Raw genomic sequence first — 25,995 nt, forward strand, 5'->3', positions numbered from 1 at the left:
TAAAATAACGCTATCTTTCTTATGCTTTCCGTTTTCACTTGATTAGCTATGAATAATGAATGCTTCAGGAAACCAATGATCATTCTGTGCTTTGTAAGCTCAAAATCTAAAATCCAAAATGATTGCCCTTGCTCCTTAAAAAGGGTGTCATTTTCCCACCGTCTGAAAGGTTGACTCCAAAAGGATTTTAAAATAACAACTTTACTAGTTTGGGATTTATGACATAAATTATAATATAGTGGTCTTTTAACATAGAGCTCACCTTCACTAAAATGTATACTTAAAAACCCATGAAAACAAATTTCCATTTATAATTGGAAGAACTTGTTCTTTCCAAAAGAGAAACTAATGTTTATTTTTAGATGTAAGGATGTGGAAAAGGTTCTAAGAATTTGCCAAATTTTGTATTCATGGCACACATATAACCATTCAGGAAAACTTAATAATAACAAAGAAAAGAATAACTGTTTTCATGTAAAACCCAGGTCCTTCTTTTTCATATACATTGACCTTTCTTTTATCATCTGTCTGATACTATGCCTACTGCTATAGTTTATAGAATAATTCAATGTATTGTTCATCACTCACATCTGTATAGCACACAACAACACATATGACAATTAAATATAAATAAAACATAATAGAATTAAATTTACTGCCCATTTGCAGTAGGTATATTTCACATGTTCATTGATCATACTGGACAAGTGATTTCCTATAGACCAGTTAAGACACTGAACAAGACTACCAGCAAATGTTCTTTTGGACAGTCCTGCAAGAAGATAGGACTTGCATTAGGAAAAGGGGTTCTAAAGTGTGATGTTTGCTCTTGGACATCTTTCATGCCTATGAAACACATAACTTATCCCCCACACCTGAACATGCACATCAACATACATCACATACATTCACACGCGTGCACACACACACGTATGCTGCATTTGACAGTCTGATAAAATGAGGTTGAGAAGAGGATGCAGACTGTGAAACCAACTGATGGTCTACTTGGATTAAAATGATGAAACTGGATTTCCTAGAAAAGTCAGACAGGCGCCACTGAAGCCAGAGAGTCAGCAACGGTGGGCTCTCAGGGGTCGCCGAGATGTGTTCCTCTCACAGAACCAACTGGAGAATTTGGCGCATGCCAGGCAATAATGCCTGTAACATTGAAGCCCATCAGTTTTGCGTAAGAGGGAGGTGGGGGTGGAGAAGTGGAAGAGAGCACATGATAGCTAGTTTTCTATGAGTCTCTCTTCGTCACCGGGCACATGAAATGTTTACCGTCTGAGCCACAGATTCTGTTAAAATGGAATTAATGGGTCTTCCTCTGTGGGCTTCCAAAAGTTGAGTAAATTCATGGGCTGTTTCTATCAAAGTCCTGTCCAATAGCTAAATACAGAGCAAATGGCACTTTACTACAGTTACGACTTCATACTGCAAAGCATTCAATCTGGAAGATGACAAACAGGCTGCCTTGGGCCTGTCTTTGAAATCCAGAAGCCTTACCTGCAGGCAAGGCCTCTCAGAACCTAAGGGACTTAGTATAACTAGGTGCTTTGTGCATGTAAAAACTCATTTGAGAGCCACTAAAAGGAAGAAAATGACCTTAATAGCCTGTGTTACAGCCTGAGCTGGGACTGGGCCTCCAGCGTTCCCTCTGAGACCATGGAACTAGACACAGTGAAGTGAGTAGAAATGAAATTAAAACAGCTTTTACCTCAGAGATTCATTGTTTTGTTAAAGAAACATGTTTGTGAGAGAAGAGAAAACCTATCATCTTCAAGTATCTCTTGATTGTATATTTATAGATTTAACTGGTTGGTGAGAGAAAGCAACATGCAATATCTACTTTGATAATATCAAATATAAGTCTGTGAAGTAAATTTAGAGATGGAATTTAATCACAGACTAGCTCATACTTATTTAAAGTTAGTATCCTCCTAGCTATAAAAATTGATTTTAAATGTATTTCCTGTTTTTCTCTTAGTTAATCTCTGCTCCCCATGAAGAGACGTTTCTCCATGAACTCTATTTAATTATTACCGTGTTATGGCCTTACTGATTATGTTTATAGGAGAAATTAATTTGGGAATGTAGAAATTTTCACATTCAGTTGAAAAATATCTATTATCTTCTTTGTCGTAGTGAAAGAACTTTGCAGTGAGTGCTGGCTCCTTCATGGCTGGTTCACTGATGGCTGCTGGTGAATGTGTTTATAGCTAAGGAAACATTTACATTTGTAGATTTATAGCTAAGGAAACATTTACATTTGTAGATTTCTAAAATAATTTTGGGGACATACAAAATCAGATCATATTGTGTTTCCCATCAACAGAACAGAACTGACCAACACAGGGACTCTGCTGGTTCCTGGTGGGCAGAAATCCAAGGTTAAAATCATGAGCCGGGAGCAATGTAGATTCTGTATTTTCTCTAAGCTGCAGACAGCAGGTGCCCTAGAGGGCTCGGGTCAATGTGTTCTCAAGTGGGCGGTGCTCAGGCTATGTCAGAAGGACGTATTGACCGTCCTAAGCGCTGCCACATCAGTGACAGACAGCAAGGAGCTAGCACTGTTGTTAAATGGGCCCTTGAGATGATTCCATTATTTTTGTTTGTCCTATGTTCCCCTCAGTAGATAAATATTTGTATCTTTATGTTAGCAGGTAGCAAAGCTTAGTCCTATGAAACTGGATCAGTATGCCAGAGGTTAAGCAGAGACAAGAATTGGGATTCAAACAAACAAACAAAAAAAGATTGAATTTTCTTTTTTTCTGTGGAGCACGGTAACTTTCATGATTCAAGACAACTGCCCATGTTCTGAGCTTTCCAAAGCAGAACTGGATATCTTGAGTGGATGTCTAAAGGGGTAAAAGCTAATAGAACTCAAAGGCAATACTCATATTTGAATTGCTATGTATGTATGTACATGTGCGTGATAAAGCATGTGTTAAGGTTGGCAAGAATTTCAGATCAGAAATTGGTTCTTAAGAGCGTCTTAGAGGGATATAATAACTATTTCAGCCTAAAGTGTTGGGGGAATTGGGCACTTTTTTTCTCTCCATCTTTTTGAATAAACATGACTAGTTTGCAATAATTTAACACAGAAAGGTATTTATTACATTATGAAAGCTAATAAGCCTTGTATTAACAGCTGTTTACTTCAGGTGCTGCATAAGATGCTTATAACGAAACTGAACGGCTCTTCATTAGCAGCCTGTGAACTGGTCAGTATTATTAACTCTGTTTCAGTGACCAGGGCATCAAAACAGAGAGCTAGCATATTAGAAGTGGAAGATAATGTTTTCAAAGCTGGCGGCCGCCTCCTCCCTTTAAAAAAGAATTGCCAGGGAAGCCATTACCACAGAACATGGATTTCCTGCCACATTTTCTGTAGATTGATCGGAGAAAAATGGAGTCATCCCAAAGTGTGGAAGTTGGTGTCTGGGCAGTCAGTGGGTTGCAAGTTCCAGAGGAAAGATCGCAAGTCACCTCTCTTCTCCCAAGATCATCAGGGAGAATGAATGAGAAAAGCCACCTAGTGTGAAAACGCTCTGGAAAAGGCCTAGAATGACCTTGTATTTAAAGGGACAGCTGGAGGTAGCTTGGCATCCCTCCATAGAGCCGTCTCTTTAGCAAGTGGACTTTCTGTACTTCTCTGTCCTTCTGGCACAGGTTACAAGTTAATCGAGGGACAAAGGAGAGAAAAGGAGGCCCAGCAGCTGTGCTGGCATCAAGTCTCTGCTTCTCTCCACGCTGTCCGGACCCAGGACTTCCCTCTGATGGCAAAACCCAGGAAGCTTCATCACAATCCCTTTCGGGCTCAGCTCTTCAGACATCTAGTGACAGATGCATTAGTCACCTGACAGCACTAGCCTAGAGCAGGAGTGTTCTCTAAATGTCACTCTGATAGGACCATCTCAAACTATCAGGGAATCAACTCAACGCTAAAAGGAGTGAGTGACCCGGTGTTTTCCATCCCAAATCTGAAGGGAGAAAGAAAGACTCAGAGAGGTACAGCTGGTATTTTTGTGATGCATTTTTGTTTCAAAGACAGAAATGTTCATCTGTATAAAACTTAGCATTCACCTAGCACCGCGGAAGAAAGATTATTAAAACGACTTTCCCAAAACTGTCAAGGTGACAGTGTGCTCTCATTTTGACGAAATACTCAACACATTCATGAATTCATTTCACCTGCAAAAATTCTATTCCATTGTAAAATTCATTCTCTCTTTTGCTTTAATTAAAAGCATTTTCTGGATTTTACTTGAGACTAAATTAGGTTTAACAGTAGACTGATTTTGTAATGGTCCAACTAACTGATATTTTGCTGAGGAAAGGATTGAAATTGGAAGCCAAGTGACATGCCAATGTTGTTGAAAGAAATGAAGTTACGTTCGCATTTGTGGCTTTCTCTAGAGTGACTCTGACCTGCACAAATGGCTTCATTTTCTTGGCGTCCTGCAAGAAAGCAGGATGTGGGCTCAGATTTCCCAGGCTTCAAGAGAATAGGAAGGGACATGAGATGGACTCAGCACATCTTCCCTGTAAGTCTGCAGGTAAAGTCACATGCCAGATTTCAGTTTCTCTGCTTGTCCACTAATGTGGTATCTCACATCTTTTTAGCGTAACCTTTGAACTTGAAAGTCTCAGGAAAAAAGAGGAGATGCTTATTGCAGTCCTTGTAGTAAGCAAAAGAAAATAACAAAATGTGTTTGCACTGTAAAAAATTTTGTAAGATAATGAAATTCTGCCCACCACATCGTTTATTTTTTCAGTTTGCGTCCCAGCGGAGAAGTGACGGAATTGGAGGGATGCTGGCCTTGCATCTTCACTTCCGCTTCGGAAACCCCCCTCCGTTCTCGCTCCACTTTAGAGTGTGATTTAAATGAATTTTCCTTTTCTATTGTTTTCAGTTAACTTTTAAAAAGTCAGGTGGTGCAGGAGAATTGTCTGTATTCTGTCAATCATGTATTTTAATAAAACACTGATTGGCCAGGCAGGCAGTATAGGCGGGAAAGCCAGACAGGAAGTAGAGGTGGAGCAAAGAGACTGGGAGTATTCTGGGAAGCAGGAAGCTCCCTCCGCCATTCCTGCCCAGACCACTGAAGAGGCAACATGTGAGCTGTCATGCTGAGAAAGGTACTGAGTCGTGTGGCTAACATAGATAATGATAATGGATTAATATAAGCTACAAGGGTTAACAAGATGCCTGAGCTAATGGGCCAATCAGTTTATAATCTTGTGGAGTCTTGTGTGTGATTTTCTTTGTTGCTTGCCGGCTGTGGGGTACTGGGAGGGACAGAAACCCCAACAATCCGGCCCCTCACACTACAGTCAGGAAAGAGGGAATGTCAGACGTTTGAAAGAAAAGTCAGCTCCCCATTGAAGTCAGGACAGAGGCATTAGCAATCAAAAGGCAAATGGAGAACTCTAAAGCAATGGATACCACAGAAGAACACTGACCGCTCAGGAGGACCTGTGTCCATGCTGACAGGCTAAAAGTCAAGTGGAGAACCCTAAGTCTATGAACCCTAAGTCAGTGGACACCACAGAGGACACTTATTACTCAGGAGCCCTTGTGTCCACGCTGATAAGGCCATGTACACTAAAGCAAGTAAAAGCATAGCATTCCAGAAACAACCGAGACATTGCCGCCTTAAACCAAAAGATTTGGGGGAAACTCAGGTGCTGCAGAGAGACACAATTAGAAAGAAAAACAAAGAACCCCAAAAATACTTCTTAGAGGACTGTTTTTGAAGTGACTGCTTTGTCAAAGAGTGGGTATTTCTCCAGTGTAGTGAAAATTGAAGATGTCCTTTCAGATGTCCCCTAAGTCCCCATCTGAGCTTCCGGTCACCAGTCCTGTCAACAACAAGGGTGACATGCTAGACTACAAAACAGGACCCTCAGCTGTCTCCAGCCACTGTCTGTCAGCAGGAATAATCAAGCCACTGTGGAAAGCAGTTTAAAAATCTATTTTCAACTTTAAAAGAGGACAAACAAAAAAGAATGCTCTACAGTTCAAATTTTAGAAAACTAATACAGTAAATATAGTTTAATTGACCTTTAAGCATGTTTTCTTCTAAAGAATTAAAATATTTTCTGAAAAATGTACAACTAATTTGTAAAATCTCAGTGATTATTGCATGTAGGTTAGTTACGATGCTGTGCAAACATTCGTTCGTGGCGTTACAGACAAGAGGAATGCAAGAGAACGATGCTTTGTTTCTATGCCAACACACATCATTTATAAAGGCTTTCTTACCATGATGCCTGTATGGAGCAAGATGTAATGCACGGTTTGAGTGACATCAGCTGCATGAACCAAATTATGATATGGATTTTTGTGCTTGTTGTAACCAACTTCTAAAGCTTCTACAAAGGCAATTAGGCAAGAAACAGGAATCTGTGGAAAGTAATATTTATGGTTACATTTTCATTTAAATTGTCATGCTACACAAACACGAGCATAGGGTTTAGAAACGGAGCAAATTGATAAGTCAAATATGGGCAGTAATTTCAAGTTCAGTGAGATTTGTCTTTTAAAAAAAAACTCACATCATTGATATACTGGACTGCAATTTGAAAGCAAATTAAATAGCTCATACTATAGGGCTCTGAATTTTCATGTCTTCCACAGTCAAGAAAAAAAAGGCTAGTTCTTAAAAATATGAAATGCCCCAATATGAGCTGCAAGGTCTAGTTTTCCGCTGTTGGAGAAAACCGGTGGCTTTGCAGGTCTTTCTGGCCTTCTAGTGCCATGAACCCCGAGCAAATGGAAGTTAGGGCCTCAGATTGCTCGGAAGAGGCAGGGAGGGGAGCAGAGAAAAATGTAGAGCTCGGTAAAAATCAATTAAAAAAAAATCTATTGCTTAGATGCTTTCTAGGTCTAAGAAAAGCTCCCAGTAAGTTAGATGTGGTGATGGAATACTGAGATCCCAGAGCCGCCGTGGTGAATCAGTAAGACTGAGTGCTCGAGACTAACCTGTGCGACACGGCAAATTCAAAGCTACCTTGGGCTACATAGAAAGACCATGCCTCAAAATAAAGAAAAGAAGGGGTTTGTTGTGTAGTATAAGAGCCCTGGAAACAAAGGGGAAAAAAAGAACCCTGGAACCTATTGCTTTTCTTCAAGACATAGTTTCTGTCCAAATAGGATTCTGTGAAGAATTCAGGGCGTGCCTGTTGGGATAAACTTTCTGAGTCTCAGGGTGCACGCAGACGTTCAGGAAGTGGTGTTTTCATCAAAGGGGGAGCACAGACCCTCAACCTGTGACCTGCTAAATCAATCTAAAGCCTTTGACTCAGGGTTTGGGGCTGCTGTTCTTATTCAAATAACCAGTTCTCTGAGCATCTCACAGTTGAAGTTCCTGACCTTGAAGCGGTTGATAAGGTCGTATCTGGTAAACAGTTCATAAATCATAAACTTCAGACTGTGCTCGCTGCTCGTTTCATTTAAGGCAAATATGTCAAAAGACCATTTATCAACATCCTGTAGAAAAAGAGTCAATATTTTAGATGGCAATAGCGTAATCACACTGCTTCTCATGGAAAATTATTTAACAAATTAAGCATTGAACATACAACGAGTAACCCTGTAGTGGAATGTGTCAGACTGCTATTTGTCCTGTGTTAAATCCTTGAAAGTTAAGGTTTCTATTTGTAATTAATTAATTAATAAGTTCCTGTTTCTTGGACCTGATGTAAATTGCATTTCATATTTTTCATCCTACATTAAATTTGTAACCCCTTTCCTTTGGTGAACCTTTAGGTAAGGGTCCATTCCCTCTCATTGTATCTTCCTAACAATGTATGACAGTCGACTCTCTCGCCCCTGTGAACATTATCTCTTCTATAAAATGACCTCAAGTGTCTGGAAGGAGCTGCTCTCTGACATCCTGACCTAGGGAGAAAAAGTCAGACTGACCAGTCCTCGGTGCATGCTTTAATTAGACAACCATGGATTCAATCTTTCTCTTCAAAATTTCAGGTTTAAGAAAAGTAAGGCTAAATCTCTCAGTTAATATAAGAAAACCACCATAAGGTTGTTTCAGAAGACAGAGTTGAGTCCTTGAAATCATTAGAAGTTGGGGGGGGTACTTTAGAATGAATGAGTAGCCTGCAAGACTTTCCTGCAGGTCAAACAACTTGAGTAAGGTCCACCTGTGTAAAGTGGGGATGAGCGAGCCAGCACCTTCCTCAGGCAAATCCTCACTTCTAGTCATTCCCTGCACACACAACGTGTCAATCACATATGGGGTGTGGGTGGGACAGTTTCAAGAGAAGCCAGACACAAGACGAGAAAATTTTGGTTTTTGTTGGTTAGTTTCTTTATCAGTTTTATAATTTCTCAGACTTAAGATCTTGAATAATTTTCTTCTTTGTGTTTCGTTACACACACACACACACACACACACACACACACACACACACTGTTATGAGTCTGTAAGGACAAACAAGTCCAGGAGTATTAATAGGAAATATTAAGTGAAATGTTATGAGTTTGTAAGTACAAACAAGTCCTTGTTTGTTAAAATGCAATATTAAGTGACACACAAAATGAAACTAAAAAGCATGAAGCAATGTGTGCAGTGGTGATAAGAGTTTGAGCTGGTGAATAAGTGTGACGTAACTATATGATAAGCAGACATGTGTGTTAATCTAGAATTAAGAAAGTAAGTAGCCACAGAAAAGTATAAAAACTTGAGGCTCACGGCCAGAAGACATTCTCAAAATGACTTGCCAGACACACTGTCAGAAACAGTCATAGAGAATCCAACGAACCAGCAACTTGACAGCTGAGACCATCCAAGAGCCAGAGAACTAGCTCTTGCCTGCAGATCAAGACTTACTGACTTGCTGACTTGCTGATAGATCTTCCAAGAGCCAGAGAACTAGCTCTTGCCTGCGGATCAAGACTTGCTGATCCAGAGGTCTACGCTGAGAGCCACGGACCATTATCAGGTCGTATACACCAATGCCTCAGTAAGATAGGATAGAAGACCTTGCCTAGGACATAGGAACCCTTGCTGAATGTGTGATGTGATTGAATGTGTGATGTGATTGATTGGCTAGGATTGTTATAGGTTTGATGTTTACTTATATCTGCCATAGGAATAATTAGAGATTTAAATGATTGTTATAGTTTTGATGTTTGCCTACACCTGCTATAGTAACAACTGGAGATTTGACTATTGGCATAATAAACTTGTTCCTAGAACAAACACTGTGGTCATCCTGAGTATTTACTTGCAAACCTCTAAGTAAGGGCAGAATGCCTGCTCAGGAATAAGGCTCGCGACACACACACACTGAAATGCCTCTTTAAAACATAATGGAAGCATAAGAATATGTGTATATTCTCAAAATAATGCCATCTCCAAGTGGAGTTCAGGAGCCGAGTAAGTAAAGCTTGCAGGAACAGTTCATACATGCATGTGACCATGAAGGGTGTTGGTAGGCACTGACTGCTAGCATAAGTCACTCAGATGCCGTGGAACTCTAGGCTGAGTCAAAGCTTGGGCTGCTTTTCATTTAACAAATGCTTAAAAGAATTTTTGCATTGTAATATGTAGGTTGCAGCAAAGACCTGCTCTCTCTCATTTTCCTCCCAGCCGCGTGAGGGAAAAGAAAGGTCTGTGATTACTTTACAGAGGAAAGTGAGGGAAAATGCTTCACCTTGAGCGCTGTTATGACAGCTTCAGGATAGGACAGCCCGACCATGTGGTAGCTCTTCCTATACATCCTAGGAAAGAGGGGAAATTGCACCATTAGCATTCCTTCGCTCCACACCTTCAGCTGTGTTTCTCAAAAACCAAGGAAAGACAACTCTAGATCTCTTCCTGTGACAAAGGTGATAATAACAGCCATTGTTTCTCTGGGTGATGGGGCATGGGGGCATGGGGCGGGGTGGCTTTATCTACTCATAGGAACTCTGAGAAGTGATCTTGGTTTCTAGGAAAGGGCAGCTTTCCCTGAGCTTCATGTGATGACCAGGTCGACTGTACGTTGCATGTACAATGACACTCTTCACAGGTCACCCCATCTGTGACTGCAGAATATTCCTGTCTTGTGACCATTTGAATTCCAACAATTTAGATTAGAGGCTAAGTACCATGAACATGAGATTCATTTATTTATATTTATTTATTTCTGAATGGTTACTCTCAGTGGGAAAGAGCACCATCAGAATTTACACAGCTCTTTGTTAAGGATATTGTAAAAGGTTATATCAACAAAAATAACTCAAGACTGTTCAAATCATTGTCTAAAATTATTTAAGAAAGATTATTCTGAGAAAATATTCTCTCCGGTTCCATAATAATATCAACAGCAGTATACTCTGACTTATTTGTAACTTGTTTATTTCTGGTAGGATAGGAAGCTAACTGATGAAAATTGAATATCAGGTAGCATCTAGTCAAGAATGCTCTAACACAAATAAAAGCAACTGGCCTCTATCAGGAATGTGAACAATTTGTGACTATTCCCCATTGTACGGGAAAGACATAAACTGTCTCTTGCTTTATATATCCAACTGGCACACAAAAAAACTGTATTCCTTAGACTACATTGCTATGATGCCCCAGGAATATAAGGAAAACACTATAATTTGATTAAATATGACAGATGTGGTCAATATTAGTACAGGGAAAGCTAGGTGATGGTGGCGCACGCCTTTAATCCTGGCATTCAGGAGGCAGAGGCAGGTAGATCTCTGAGTTCAAGGCCAACCTGGTCTACAAAGGGAGTTCCTGGACAGCAAAGGCTGTACAGACAAACCGTGTCTTGGAAAAAAAATAGAGAGAGAAAGAGAAGGAGAGGAAGGAAGGAAGAGAGGAAGGGAGGGAGGGAGAGAGGGAGGAAAGAAGGAAACAGGTGGAAAATACTCTGCCATTTTTTAAGAATAAAAATTGTTGTGGACACTTTAAAGTATTTTTGAATCTGTGGTCTATGAATTGAAAATCCAGAAACATAATTTGAAAAATAATAGTAAAAATACAAGTAATTTATTGTGCTTTCTTTTTAAATAATGACTTCATGGGAGCTCAGAAATGAATTGTGTTTAATTTCTCAAAAGGGAGCCCCTCCTGCACCCGTCGGCACGGAAGCTTGACTCTTCCCTTTCCTGTTTCCGTTTCCAGTTTTCTTTAAGTCATCGTGGGATTTCACGTGGGTGATCAGCACAGCAGCAACCTTCTTACTGAAGCCTTCAGGAAGGTTTACAACAAAAGGCTTTGATTAATTACCCCCTGGAGCTAAGTATAATTACTCCAACCCTTAGGAGAGTACTAACCGCACAACAAAGGGTTCAGCAAGCCCTGACTGTTCATGAAGAAGACCCTTCCTTGTGGATTCTGAGGAAACAGGCTTTTTTTAAAAATTTTTTTGTTTTATTTATTATGCATATAGTATTCTGTCTGTGTGTATGCCTGAAGGCCAGAAGAGGACATCAGACCCCATTATAGATTGGGGGCTGGAGAGATGGCTCAGAGGTTAAAAGCATTGCCTGCTCTTCCAAAGGTCCTGAGTTCAATTCCCAGCAACCACATGGTGGAAACAGTCTTTATCTACCTATCTTTCCAAGGATTGTCCTGAAGAAAAGAGCGAGGGGTTGAGAAGGAGCAATGAACAGGGAAGTGATCAACACAATAAGGACCTTTAAAGCATTCAGTAGTATCGGATCAGTGTGATTTCCTGGCACAGGAGGGACGGGAGGCTGTGAAGGCTACAGAACCCAAGCCTTGAATCTTCAGTTAGCTGATTGGTAGCTATGTGGCATTTGGAACAATCTTTAATAGTTCATTTTTTAAAAGGAGAATCCCAAGCTTTCTGTGAAGACTAAAGAAATACATGCTGGGTAAAATCTAGCACCGAGGTTCCTCGACTTGGAAATAGGCTTTGAATGTGAGCATCACTTACAACATGGAATGAAAAGAGGCAAGGATGATTGCCCTCTAAAAGCAAATTTAAAAATTTCCAAAATTTTTTAAAAAAAGTTCTCTATTATGTTAGCCCTCTGTCCTATCATCAGGGATAGAAATATAAAATTAAAAATTTTATATTAGAGCAAATAAAACAGAAAAGCAACACAACCGCTCCAGAAATGCAAGGGATTACAGACATCTTCACCAACGCCTTCCGTCTCATTAAACAAGTCATGTGCCATACATGCAGGAGAAAGACTAAGGAGTTTCCTGGAATCCAGTAGGAGGTAAAGCCCAAGTGAAACTCTCAGGGATTATTTTTGAAGGTTTCTCTAAAACTATGAGATATAACTCCAAGCCTTTAAAGAAACCAAGACACCACTTCTATTCTCATTGCTGTCCCAGGTAGCATCTGGACAAACAATTGCCTGCACCTGCTGAGTCTTGGGAGAGCGACTTTGTAGGAGAAGCAAGGAGACTTCTAGTTCCATATTGAAAGTAATTACTTTTGAAAAATACAAGATGAATAATGTCAATAATGGGTAATTGATATTGATAGATCAAGATTTTCCTTCTACACTCACCAAGCATGCTAATTTACAATAGTTAAACTTTTATTTTAGTTACCTTCTGCATGTTGTGAAATTTCTATTTAGAAAGGAAGCTTGATTTGTATGATATTTCATATGAAAAAAAAATAGAAACTTACCAGGTTCATGCATGAATCTGAATTCATAACCTTGTCTCAATGCATGCACATTCAGTTGGCTCTCATCCATACTTTGCTTTGCCTTTCAGTTTTCACGGCTTGCAAACTTTCTAACAAGGAAGATAACTTATATTCCCACAGCAAGCTAAGCATGGGGCTTCACCTGAGACTCTGTGCAACACTACTTAGATGTTTTTAATTTGATGCCATGGGAAATCAATAATTCTCACACAAAGGCACACTCTCCTCAGCCCAGCATGCTGGCTTCAGACTTCTGTCAGAATAAGTCTATACATCAAAGAAGGTGATGCCCTGTTACTAACTAGAATATCTTTAGTTTTCTATTAAGGTTTTAGTTGTTTTTTTTTAAGTCAATCAGATGGGACTGAGAAGCTAGTTGAGTGATTTGGATAATAACTCACTAGATGAGCTTTCAGGGTGTATCTTCCTGAAACAAGCTATTGAAAGGGTTACACTATGGTCCTAACATCTTTAAACTGAATTTGCAATAGGACTCTTTTATGCTTACGTTTACATTACATTTTGAAATTACACTTACATTTTGAAAATCAAAAGTATCTTTTCCATCATTTTTTTTGACTGGAAACGAGGCTTCAAAATATCGAAAGATGAAAACAGTGACCAGAATTCACTTAAATGTAAGGGTGCCGAGGCTGAGCTTGGTGACATAAGCCTGTAGTCCTAGCTCTCCAGAAACGAGAGCCAGGAGAGCTGAAAATTCAGGGCCAGCCTGACCTAACCAGTCACTGTCTCAAAAACAGTGCCCTGTGGATCTCTGTGAGTTCGGGGCCAGTCTGATCTACAAGAGATAGTTCCAGGACAGGCTCCAAAGCTACAGAGAAACCCTGCCTCGAAAAACAAAACAAAACAGTGCCCTGAAGTATAATAATTGCCCATCCTTCAATCTGGTCAGTTTCAAAAAACATTAAAATTGCCACTTTACATATAACTAAACACATTACTTTTTAACGTGAGAAATTCCTGATAAATGCTTCTCAATTTTGCCAGACATGTTTATACTCAGTCATTCTGAGACATCTCATTTCAGAGAAAGAAAAGTAGTCTTTTCTCTAATGATTTAAAAACATATGAAACTTGGCCCTATGAATACGTGCAGATGCTGGAAACTCTGGTGACCTCCGTGATACGGGGACTTCTTTCTGTGACACGAAAGCCTAATTCCTCCAAAGTGGAAGTGAGAGAGATGTGATCTCACTATGGAAACAGGAAGAGGGAAGTCTTCAATTTAGGCCAAAAAAAAAAAAAAAAGAATCATTTGACTTTGAAATAAAGATTACTGCCTATTATAGGATTCATTTTATGGGTTATTGTAATTTTTTCATATGAAATTGAGTGATAACCCATGAACATATTAGGACTGTTTGTAAACGGCTATCTACAAAGGTGTGTTTCCAGTGGGATATGTATCAGTCTCTCTTTCAGCCTATTAGAAAAAAAGAGAAGACATCAAGACAAGGTGCTTTTGTTGTGGCCATGGCCCTCACAAGTGCAAACTGTCCGCTCCGGTTAGACTTGGGACGGTAAGTGTCCTCTAGCGACGGTGTAGTATGAGCCCTCAGGACTTCTACGTACCAAACGCGCGTGCTGCCCTTTTGAATTCTCTTTCCTCGGGACACGAACCATGCCGCTTACCTTTCCACAAAAATGCCAGCCTGAACCGCGTGGACGATGCTTCGAAACTTGGGTTTTTCCTCAGGTTTCTTCTTGATCACCCCCATTTTCCGCGTGAAGGTGGAAGCCAGCCAGTCCCGGACTTCCGATGGAACTGAGTCAATCTGAATGTCGCTGAGCTCATCTTCGGGGTCAAGAAGTCTTCTACAAACACACGCAGAGGTAAACACTGGGAAAGGGGAGCAGAGACTAACAAGGAAACATGCATCGCAATGTTTTCACTCTCTTTTTTAACGGTACGGCATTCTCTGTTCCTTAACGTGAATTGTTTAAAAGAACTGAGTTAACATTTGGGAAGCTACCAAGTTTTCAAGTAGATCCCTTGCTGGAGGCATCAAACGGTACATGATAGCATCTGCTGCTCCCCAAATACTGAAGGACAGTATTAACAGTGGTTTGTTAGTCTCATTAATATGCCATTCTAGTGGTGATTGAAACAGAGAAACACATGAAGGAAAATTCGTAAGTGTGTGTTACTGAGAAAGCAAGCAGAACGGGAAGAAAGAGGTTGAGGTTATGACAACTCCCATTTAATTCTTCTGCGTAGCTCAGTCAGCAAGTGCTATTTGAATTTTTTGATGCTTCCAAAAGTTTTGCAAACATGCTGTTTCACTGAATAAGATCTTCTAAATTAATGAAATAACTTAATTCTAAAATAGCTGAGCGATGGTGGCACATGCCTTTAATCCCAGCACTTCGGGAGGCAGGGGCAGGCAAATCTCTGTGAGTTCAAAGCCAGCCTGGTCTACAAGAGCTAGTTCCAGGACAGCCAGGGCTGTTAAGCAGAGAAATCCTATCTCAGGAAAGAAAAAAAAATTCTAAAATAATCTTTCCAACAATATATTTACAGATTAAAAACTGTAAAAACAAGGTCAGCGAGATGGCTCGGCAGGTAAAGGACTTGCCATGAAGACCTGAAGACCCAAGTGCAGCCCCCAGAACCCATCGGAAAGAGAAAACAGACTCCTGAAAATTGTCATGAGACTGACCTTCATGTGTGTATTGTAGCATCCACGCACGTGCACACACACACACACACACACACATCATATACATTCATCTGAGCAATAATAAACCAAACTGCAAAATAAAGAAAAATGGTTGGAGTTCTCTCTTAGTATCTCCGTGGGAATTAAGGCTGCTCTCTGTCCCCTAGGATGCCCGGATCCTCATATGCTCATGTCCCATTCATAAAATAATCAGCCACTTTGCATATAAACTATGCGCTCTCTCATGATTACCTTGAATAAGTTCTCCATTTCATATAATACTTAATAAAATGTACATGCCCCCTTCTCTACACACACACACACACACACACATACACACACATGCACACACATACACATACACACACACATACACACACATACACACACATACACACACACACACATACACACACATACACACACACACACATACACACACATACACACACACACACACGTGTTATTTAGGGGAGAATAAAGAAAAAAGATTGCACACATTCAGTCCAGATGCAATCTCTTTTTCTGAATACTTTTAATCTGAGTTGTTTAACCCAGTGCTATGGTGTGCAAGGATGCCAAGGGCTCTGTTGAAAGCTCATTTCAGGATTCTAGCCTCTAAGCGGGTGGATCACGGCCAGTCAAGACCCAATTTTAACATCAGGGTGAAGATTCACAGGTTTGGACCCAAGTGTTGCAGTACTCCAGACAGAAGGCTCCTGATGGCAAGGCTGAGGCCAACCTGGACCAGCTGGAGACGAAATCTTGTCTCTACAAAATCAAAACAACACAGGGGACTGCCACCCCAGTATATCAACAGAGTTTTAAGGAGACAGTGTAAATTGAGTTCTGGGAAGTGGCATGGACTGGTTCATAAGAAGCCCCGTAGCTGCCACAGAGGAGGGAGCTGAGGAAACATCCTGACTGAAAGCCCGGCAGAGTAAGTAATTGAGAGCTTACTAAGACCTCGAACTGGAAATAATAAAGAAAGTTTTCCCACTTGATGGAAACTGAGCTACATAGACTGGACTCCTTCGTCCACAGAACACAAAGTAGCTTCGTCTTCTTGACAGGGCAGCAGATCAATAACCAGATATGCTTGGCACAGCTTATCTCTGACCTTACCCTCTGTAAATCAGCACGATCCTTTAAATGGCCCCCCTCTGTGTGTTGTTTCCTTCTGCACACGTACACAATATTTATTTTTCATGATGTTCATAAATACAAATGCATTTATGAAATAGTAAAAGTGAACACAACTTACGCGCTAGTTACAAAACTACACGTACCTATAAGACAAAAGACATACAGTAGAATATTCATGCTGATCAATACTCACTTGGTGATTTTTTTCAGCTTATTTTGCTTCTTGTGCTTGAAGGAGTTTGATTTAGTGCTAGACCACTGACACTGTAATTCAAAGTAAATTTTTTTTACGGCTTTTTTGCCCATTTCAAGCCAGATTCCTTAGCCCATTTTAGCATGATAGTTTGATCCATGCCTTGAAATTTTCATTACTTGAAGACTATGCCATTTCTACTATCTCTTATGCAGTGATCAGCCAAGGGTACAGAGCAGGGGCCGCGGAACAGGAACCATTGTGCTGTAATCACATGATGTCACCGTTCTTCACATTCTCGCCTCCCAGTTCTTACCAGAGGCCGGAAACAGAACACCAGCTGCATAGTAACCACTGCCCAGCTTTTCCACCACAAACTTGTGTTGGGGACTGGAAGGCTGCATATTCTAAACTCACAAACTGCCCAAGGCAGGTGACTAAACAAGACAAACGGGTGGGGTGACGTAATAAGTGTCACTGGGGTGTGTTTCTCGGAAGTCTGGCCATTTGTAGTTACGGTGCATGCGAATCTTCGTTGAGAAAGAGCATGTGATTTCAGGGGAAAGAATGATCTTTATTTATTACAGAATAAAGGAATAAAGAAAGGGAACGTCAAAAGAGAAAAGCAGGGAATCCACCATTGTCTACCAAAAAGGCACATCTTAAAATAGCAACAGATACTTCTCCAGGGGTCCAGTTGAGATAAGACAATGCAGGGTAGGAGGCCTAGCAGTATGTTTAAATGATGAGCTAGATGTTTCTATGAAAGTCTGCTTTTTTAACATGAAGATGGAGCAGAGTACCCTTCAAAACATGCATAGGCCTCATCAAATCAGATGAAGACCTTAAAGAAAAAGATGGAATTACCTTAAGGAGAAAACTCTGAGTTGGGATAACACCGAGATTCAAGACTACATTAATTCTCTATAATTTTCAACTTGTTAGGCTGCCTTGCTGATGGTCAGTTAGCTTCTCTGCCTCTCCACTGTATAAGCAGTGTGGAGTAACTACCTGGGTAAATTAGTCAGACACACAGTAAGGGCTTGGCCCTATATTGATTTCTGAGAGCATATTGTTTCTTTATCTGCTTTTAATATATAAATAAAATCCTATCTAAATTAGACATTTAAACACCATATTCTTGAGACATATTAACATTATTGTTAGCCTATAAAATGATAAAAAACTGAAAACTTCTGGGAATGATTTTGCAAAACTTTAATCCCAGCACTCAGGAGACAAGGGCAGGTGGATCTATGTGAGTTCAAGGCCAGCCTGCTCTACAGAGTGAGTTTCAGGTAAAGCAGAGCCATATAGAAAGATCTTATCTCAAAAGAACTTTTTTTTTTTTTTTGAAAATGCAGCATGGTCCTTCTTTGTAAGAGATAGCAAGGAGATTGCTACGACAGGAAACACTGCTACTGCTTTGGATCCAGTCATCAGGAGTTGCGTCATTTAAGACCCAAAGAAAGAAAAACAATTAAAGGTTGTAAAATCTAAGAAAAAGTCATTCTACACAGATGGAAGAGCAAATGCAAATCCCCTGAGGAAGGCAGGATAAGAGAAATATTTGAGAACAGAGAGACAGCCAAAGGTGACAAACGGGCACCAGAAGAAGCCGGTGGAAATTCCAGGAAGGGCTGACAAATACCTTCCTGTCTCTCCCCTATGGTTCTTCAACCCTGCCAACACAACCCCCCTTTTCTTCTTTATCCGACCAGCCTGTTCCTTTCCATCTTTATCGTTGTCGTCAGAGAGCATTCACGTCAGTAAACATTCAGAATCCTGGAGGAGAGGGAAGCACAAAGACGAAGACTATAGTGGAGTAAAACAGGAAGGCCTTGCATGCTGGGGTCAGGGGTCATACACAAATACAGCCGACAGCATCTGCTTCTCACTCCCAGCTTTCTTCATCCTGTGTCTTCTCTCTTCTTGTAATCTCCCTGGTATTCACTTCCCCTTAGCACCACTCAGGGTAATTTGATATTTATCTGATCAATCATAATATGATATGGACTAACATCATTGGACTCTTGTAGACAGAGAGTTATCATAAACACTTCAGATGTGGAAATATCTGAATATTTGCAACACTTCAGATGTGGAAATATCTGAATATTTGCAGAAGGTTATGTCACCAGAAACACAACACCTGGTACTTTGTTTTCCTTTCATTCTCTTCACCTCTTGCATAAATTTGTACAAAGAGAGGTTGTTAAAATGGGTTTCCAAATTTTATATAATTTAGTTTGGTCCAAGTATCAATGGTTTGATTGTCCTTTATCTTACCGTTAGAAGGCACTGTGAACATAAATATTTGCCCCGTGAGTGTTGTAAAGAAGCAAGTCTTCCTATTTTAGAAGCAGGCAGTGTGAAAATTTAACTATTGGTGTATTTTCCTTACGAATCCACAAAGTGCGCTATACAGGAAAGAAACGATAAGGCACATACATGTAACATGCTACCACTGTTGACCTCTAAAAAATGTTTCACTCTTTGACATGATGGTTTTAGTCCCAACGAGAGTTAGCAAAGATTAAAGAGAGATTCTCAGACAAGGGCTGTGTGTGGAAAGGGGACTGGAGAACTGAGAAAAACTGACCTTGCATCCGATCAGTGATCAAGTGAGTCTTTGGAGCTATTTATAGGCCAAAATTTCTCTCCAAATAAGATGACACATCTCCCAAAGGACTTATAATTTGGACTAGAAAGTTTGCGGGGAAAGGGGAATAAAGGAGGAGGCAGCCTCGGAAGGAGAGGTCATGGGATTTTGACTCTTAAAATTGTGTGTCAGTGAAAATATTTCTGTCTGCAGTGGACTCTTGGAAAACAGGCACACCCAGGGAGCCACAGCCCTTTCCAGGAAGTTGGTGGCCTGGGTTAAACTTAAATATTACAATTCAAATGCTGGGTGTGATTGGGAGAGTGGCCTTTTATCTACCATGCCATTTATGTGAAAAAACATTTAGTTCAAGAAGTAATTAACTCATCCATTTTATCCCTAATGTCTGGTGAACACAGAGCAGGAACACATTTCTCTACAGGAGACAGAATCAACATTTTGATATTATTTCTCTGGCGAACAAACTATGTGCCCTATGCTTCAGTTTTACAATATTTAAAAGGCTTATTGAAAGTTAAGATGTGAAGTGTCAACTAGCTCTTTGTATGATACGACTGGACCTGGCTGTGGCTGCCTTGCTGCCGCTGCCCCCCACCCCACCCCACCCCCCGGTCCTGCTCAGGTCCTCAGTTTCTAGGTCTCACCTTCTAGTCAGATGCTCAGCACCCCACCCCAGTGTGATTTCTACCCACCTGCTGGCTCTCAAAAGCAGTTGATTCTTGGATCCTCTTAGGGAGGAGAGGTGCAGGTTCCGATAATGAGTACATCAAACACTGTAGTGTTTAAGAGCAAGGATATGAAAGGGAAAATAATGGCTTGGAATTCTGTACATGGAGGATTTAGAGAAATGAGATCACAACATACTTCAGAGTAACATGTTGAACATGACAGCAGAGTCCAGCACCCTAGCACCCGTGAAAGGCAGAAGGAAACTGATCCCAAACATGCTCTAGTATGAAGACGTGCCACCTCTAGGGAGGGATAGGCAAAGATTACCATTGACCAGGAAGTAGAAGTCAATGTTCAGGGAGACAGAACTGAGGCTGATGCTGAATTCACCTCTTCCACGTGATGCCCTTTTTTGGATGCTTGGGATATAGGATAAGAGAACCTCACCTGTCTATCATAGACAACATCTTTTGTAGTCAGTGTTTCTCTCACAGAGGAACCCATTAATGTTGCTTATTTAATTAACATGACTGTGCTCTGAGATGACTAACATCTTCTCCCAATTCCCTATCCACCAAAAAACCCTGACATGAAAACAGTCTTTCACTCGGATTTCAGAACCAGCTGATCACAGAGATTCCAATCAACTCTATCGCTTATGTTTTGAACCAGGAAAAAAAAAGGCAAAATTTGTAATTTGTTCAGCACTCAAATTACTACCTTGGTGAAGATTTTCACCTTTGTCTACTTTAGTGATTAACAGAAAGGGCACAGAACCCGAAGAGATAAGCTCAGTCAGTGGCTCTGACAAATTCTGAGATACAGAGTGTCTGAGTTTGGCATCTGAGCCTTTAACTGTTGAGATCGTCTTCATTTTGAATGTATGATTTTCCTACAAAGTGCACAGACTAGAGAGTGCCTTCCCATTAAGTAACAGCACCAATGGTCATTATTCTCCAGCTGGTCTATACTTTGATATTTAGAGAGAAAAATAATCTACAAAATTCTTGGTTGGAAGAGGAAACTGGTGGTATGGAGAAAAGATGAATTTGAAGACGTAAATGGGAGGCAGAATTGGTCAAAACTCATTTTATGTGTGTATAAAATTATCAAATATCTAAAAAGGGGAAAAATGTATAAGAGTTTAGCTTATTAGTAAATTTTTGGCAGAAGAAAGCTTATATTTATTTGCAAAGCTGGTATATGGAGCATTCTCTTCCAGAGAAATAGCAGATGTCAGAAACCTATGGTACTTTGGGAGGTGATGTATTCATTGCTAGGAGGGAATCAGGTGTATTTGAAATTCCATTTCTGTCATCACTAACCTACCCCCTCAGTTCTAAACACAATGAAATGAATCTTCCAGGCTACTATCAAAGCATGCTCATGTATGTATGTATGCATGCATGCATACATGTATGTATTCCCTATACTGTTCCAGAAAGGACAAAAGCTCACAAATTCTCAAGTTTTGAGGTTGTTTAAAGCAGATCCTGCCCCATTTTCTATAAACTGTAAGAATATGATCATTGTATATGAGAGAACACAGGATTGGCCATTTGGGTGGAGAAGGCAGTCATGCTGTTATTAGCTCAAGAGACAGAATCCCAAGAGACAGATCTTGGCTATTAGAAGGTTGGCTAAGGATAGTGTGAAGTCAGAGGTGGCCTTCTCGAAGTTACGGCTTAAGAAGGATTTGGCAGCTCCTTTGTATTCACCCAGGGAAGTGGATGTCCATACTTAGGGAGGTCCTGTCCTCTGGGACAGGCAGGAAGGGCCCCAGGCATGTCCCAGTAATGCTCTCAGATGGAATCAAGTTACTTGAAGATCGGGGATAAAGATTTTATTTTTGGAGTGTGTTGGGGACAAAAGTGGGAGAGGATCAAATGAGCAGAATACCGCCCTAGGCCTATCCGTGGACTCTTGACTTCCCACGAGGAAATTTTAGCTCAAAGCACATCTTTGAGTACATCCCTTAGGCACAAAGATTAACATTCTGCTAATTGCCAAGGTTTTGATTACCAAGCATCCTCTGCTTCATCACCTAGTACCTGAGTAGCTGGAAAAAGGCCTCACCTATGTGAATCTCAATTCCTGCTCAGAACAACAGAGATGGGAAGAGCATCGTGCCTAGTGGTGCCACTGAGGATGGAGGGGAGAAACAGGGGGGAACGTTGATTGGAGCCACACCTTTCTCAAAGTAAGTTCTTGGGGAGCCCCAGCTAGCTACACACCTGTGTGAATTAGCCTAAACAGATTTCCTTTTATAAACACATAGGAAAAGAACTGGCATTATGGTGTCACAAATGTTTGAAACACGCATAATATGAAGACTTAGGAGAGCATATACATATATATACACACTCCAAACACACATATATTACATATGTTTACATGCACATATATACGTATACACATATTTATACACACACACATATATTACATACATATACATGCACATTCTAAAGGCTATGAAAAGGCAGTGGGGGAAGGTCTGAAAATAATTTTTACATATTTTAAAAATATACCTAGTAGCATAGGAAAAACAACAGATGCAGAAGCAGAACAGACAGTGACAGGCTGAGGCGAGGGGAAGTATGAAGGCAGAGTTACTGTTTAATTGGCTCTCCCATTCCTTTCCCTCCAATTCTTCCCCTACCCCTTCACTTCCTTTATTTCCTGCCTTCATGCCTTTAAACCCTTTGAACCCACAGGGTGCTGCCCATATGCGCATGGCAGGGCCATCTACTGGAGTGTGGGTAGCCTCTCAGGGACCACATACCTGAAGAAAACTGATTCTGCATGACTCAGCAGCCATCAGTTGTTGACTGCCTTTCAGCAGGACTTCCTTTATCCATGTGGGATTTAGGTTGGCTAGGCCTTGTGTGTGCATTCAGAGCCGACATGCGTTCATGTGGGCATAGGTCCTGCCATGCCCAACCATACTGTTTGGCTGTAGAAATACACCATCTCTGGCTCTTACAAACTTCTTCTTATGAAATGCATCTTGAGTTTTGGGGTGAGGAAGTATGAGTTAAATGTCCCAGTTGGACCTGAGCACCCCACAGTCCCCCATTCTCTGTTGAGCAGTTATAGGTCTCTGTATCCATCACCATGTACTGCAAAAAGAATGTCCTCTGAGGAAAACTGACTACAAGATAAGAACTTAGGAGATGGTTTGAGACTATATCCATTGAGCAGAATAATAGTGACGGGTTTGCCTTGGGGTCCATGACCTAGCCAGTCACAGGGTTTTCCTTGGGGTCCATGACCTAGCCAGTCACAGGGTTTTCCTTGGGGTCCATGACCTAGCCAGTCACAGGGTTTGCCTTGGGGTCCATGACCTAGCCAGTCAGTCACAGGGTTTGGTCCAAATAACAGCTGCATGGATGAGCTCTGTCTCGTGGAGGGGGTCTTATATCCAACCAGAAAGTTTTTTTATTATTTCCAGAATATTCATGCCAGTCCTGTGTGAGTGTATCTTGCCAGACTAGTGGTCATTGTTGCTTACAGGATTCACGGTTTGCTAAATATAAGGATCTAACTTAGGAAGCAGATATTGCTGCTTAGAACCATGGTACGGATAAGGTGAGATCCTGGTGGGAAGACAGATTAGCAGCGTACGTTAAGAATGGGGCTGACTTATGTATCCAGAAGGATGCTCTCAATGACAAATGACACTGAACTTGAGCTAAAGTAGCCTAAATACAAAGGAAACACATCATTTTCACTAACATTAACACTAAAGGTAGGTGAGGGATTGTTAAAGTCAGCAGGTCAGGGCTGGAGTTATGACTGAACTGTTGAGAACACTGACTGCTCTTCCAGAAGATCTGGCATTGATTCCCAGCACCCACACGGCAGTTCATAGTCACCTGTAGCTCCAGCTCCAAGGACTCTGAGGCCTTCTTTTGGCCACCATGGGCACCACACATGCAAGTAGTACACGGGTATACATGCTGACCAAACACTCATACATGAAACCAAATAACAACAACAATAATAATAATAATAAAGGCTATCAACCTGAGATGGGAAAAAGACATCAGCAGGGCCAGGGAAGGAAGAGGAGACAGGGAAGCCATGCACTTCTACTCAATACATTAAAAACAACATTGAAAAGTGAGTAGGTTCACAGTATCAGCTAAGACTCAGATTCCCTTCATCTCTTTTTAGAACAAATTCTTATGTTAAGGGTAGTTTTATTCTTGTGGCAAGATAGCTTTTCTGTGGACCTTCATGCTAGAGAAGCGTCTCTATACAGGACTTGTCAGACAAGGATGAGGGTCTGAGTTCCAATCCCACATAAAAAAACAGGCAGGGTAGTGTGCTCCTGCAGTCCCAGCCATGGGGATAAGAAGACAAGAGGGTCTCTGGAGCTTTCCAGTCATGCAATCTAGTCAAATTGGTGAGAGAGTGGATTGAGGAAGATACTCAATCTGGCCTCTAATTTACACGCATGCACACACACACACCCCACACATACTTTAAAAAAAACTAAAAAGAATCACACTCCTCATATTTTTTCCAGCCATCCTATCAATCTTTATATAATTCCCTTTGGGTAGAGGGATATCACATATTGATGTCTAAAGACGTGACTAGGAAACTAGGAAGTGGGAACTGGCCATTAGTTTAAGTCAATTAGGATTCAGCCTCTCTAACCCTTGGGCTGATCAGTCCCTGGCAAAGGATATGGGATATAATTTAGGAACAAATTTTGGAGTATATTCTATTTAAATATGAATAGAATTAAGTTGATTGCTTTACATTTCAAATTTATTAACTTCTCCTAAAAGCTAATAGTGTAGCTCACATGACTGAGAATTTCATGCCATAACATGCAGCGATATCTGCAAACTGCTTGATCAATTGCCCGAGATATAATTGTCAAATGATCATCATGTGTGTCATTAGAAAAGGGCGGGGTTTAAAGGAACATATCTTTCAAGTCTAAAATTTATTTTAAATGTCATAATTGTGAAGTCTTAATTTACTATGTGGAGATTTTGTCAGTCATTTCTAAGAACAACTGGTGGGGGGGTTTTTGAGGTTTTTTTTCCCTTCACTGTTTCTAAGGATTTATAGAAAGTAACAAACCACACAGATGGTGAGTAAATATAAAAGTCAAACAAAATTATTGTGACTTTTCCCAGCATGGTTTTCACACCCATCTGCGAGGTGAGTCCAGCCTACAAACAGCACTCCACACAGCCACCCCTCTTCTAGCTTACAAAACAGAGTTCATGAACACCTTGCCATTTGCTTTTGATGCTATCCTGCTCTCTGGCATGCACAGTTCAGCCAGACAGATTTTCTCAGGGTTCCCTACTAGTGAAACTAACCAAAGCGAAAGGCACCTTTCCAAGTTCTTCCTCCCTAAGCAAGCAACAACCGATTCCTTGCCCCCTCCTGCTGACCAGAGTGGGGGTAGGGTAGTCAGGAGCAGGGACAGGTGGGGAGGATGTCACAGAATTTCACTGCAGAAAGGAACTGAGAACTCATCTTCTATGTGAGAAAAGCAATGGTTGAGACTTCCAGCCAAGGGCTCTTCTCAAGATCCTACCTACACCCTCATCCAGGTCCTCTCTGCTGGTAGAACGAACAGAAACATTTTTATGTTTGTTTGCACAGTTAACAAGATGTAGTTAGTAGATTTTAAGAATACACCCTCTCCATTCTTAATATCTTGACAAGTGACTTAAATAGCATCCACCTCATACCGTTCCCTGGGACCTATGACACATGAGCCTATGCCACCGACTCCCCTAGACGCTTGGCTATTTGACGATAAACTTGTTGCCCCACTCAAAGCAACCATGCATAAGAATGTGCTTGTGAGATTCTGTGGCAAAGAAAATCTTTTTCTTCCTTCCAGGTTTGGCAGTTTGAAAGAGTTTGGAACTTGGAAATACTGGTAATGTCTTGCTACAATTCACAGCATCAGAACAAGCAGAACAGAGAGGCTGATCTGCTGAGATCATCTGTACCCTGAGTCAACCAATTTTATAGGCAGCCCTGGC

The 25,995-nt window shown here is 40.8% G+C and overlaps 1 protein-coding gene and 1 long non-coding RNA gene across 16 annotated transcripts in view; one reads left to right on the forward strand and one right to left on the reverse strand.

Annotated features, from left to right (window-relative positions):
* Window positions 1-25,995, reverse strand: part of Pde1a (phosphodiesterase 1A) — a 256,187-nt gene that overhangs the window by 47,556 nt on the left and 182,636 nt on the right. For 10 of the 15 annotated variants that reach the window (XM_085680911.2, XM_085680915.2, XM_048425914.3 and 7 more), the window contains 4 exons: window positions 14,314-14,496; window positions 9,682-9,748; window positions 7,379-7,495; window positions 6,269-6,409 (listed from right to left, as the gene is read on the reverse strand). In XM_085680911.2, the coding sequence (XP_085537037.1) occupies window positions 6,269-6,409; window positions 7,379-7,495; window positions 9,682-9,748; window positions 14,314-14,496 (508 nt within the window). Of the gene's footprint in view, window positions 1-6,268; window positions 6,410-7,378; window positions 7,496-9,681; window positions 9,749-14,313; window positions 14,522-16,680; window positions 16,933-25,995 lie in introns of those variants that run through there. The other 5 variants (XM_085680916.2, XM_085680918.2, XM_085680917.2 and 2 more) reach the window with 3 other exon arrangements.
* Window positions 8,719-15,649, forward strand: LOC148118740 (uncharacterized). Its single transcript, XR_015735878.1, has 3 exons — window positions 8,719-8,967; window positions 11,084-14,514; window positions 15,203-15,649. It is a non-coding gene; the product is annotated as an uncharacterized LOC148118740 (long non-coding RNA).

This window comes from Myodes glareolus, chromosome 21 (genome assembly GCF_982192425.1).
Source record: "Myodes glareolus chromosome 21, mMyoGla1.1, whole genome shotgun sequence".
NCBI classification, from domain to species: Eukaryota; Metazoa; Chordata; class Mammalia; order Rodentia; family Cricetidae; genus Myodes; species Myodes glareolus.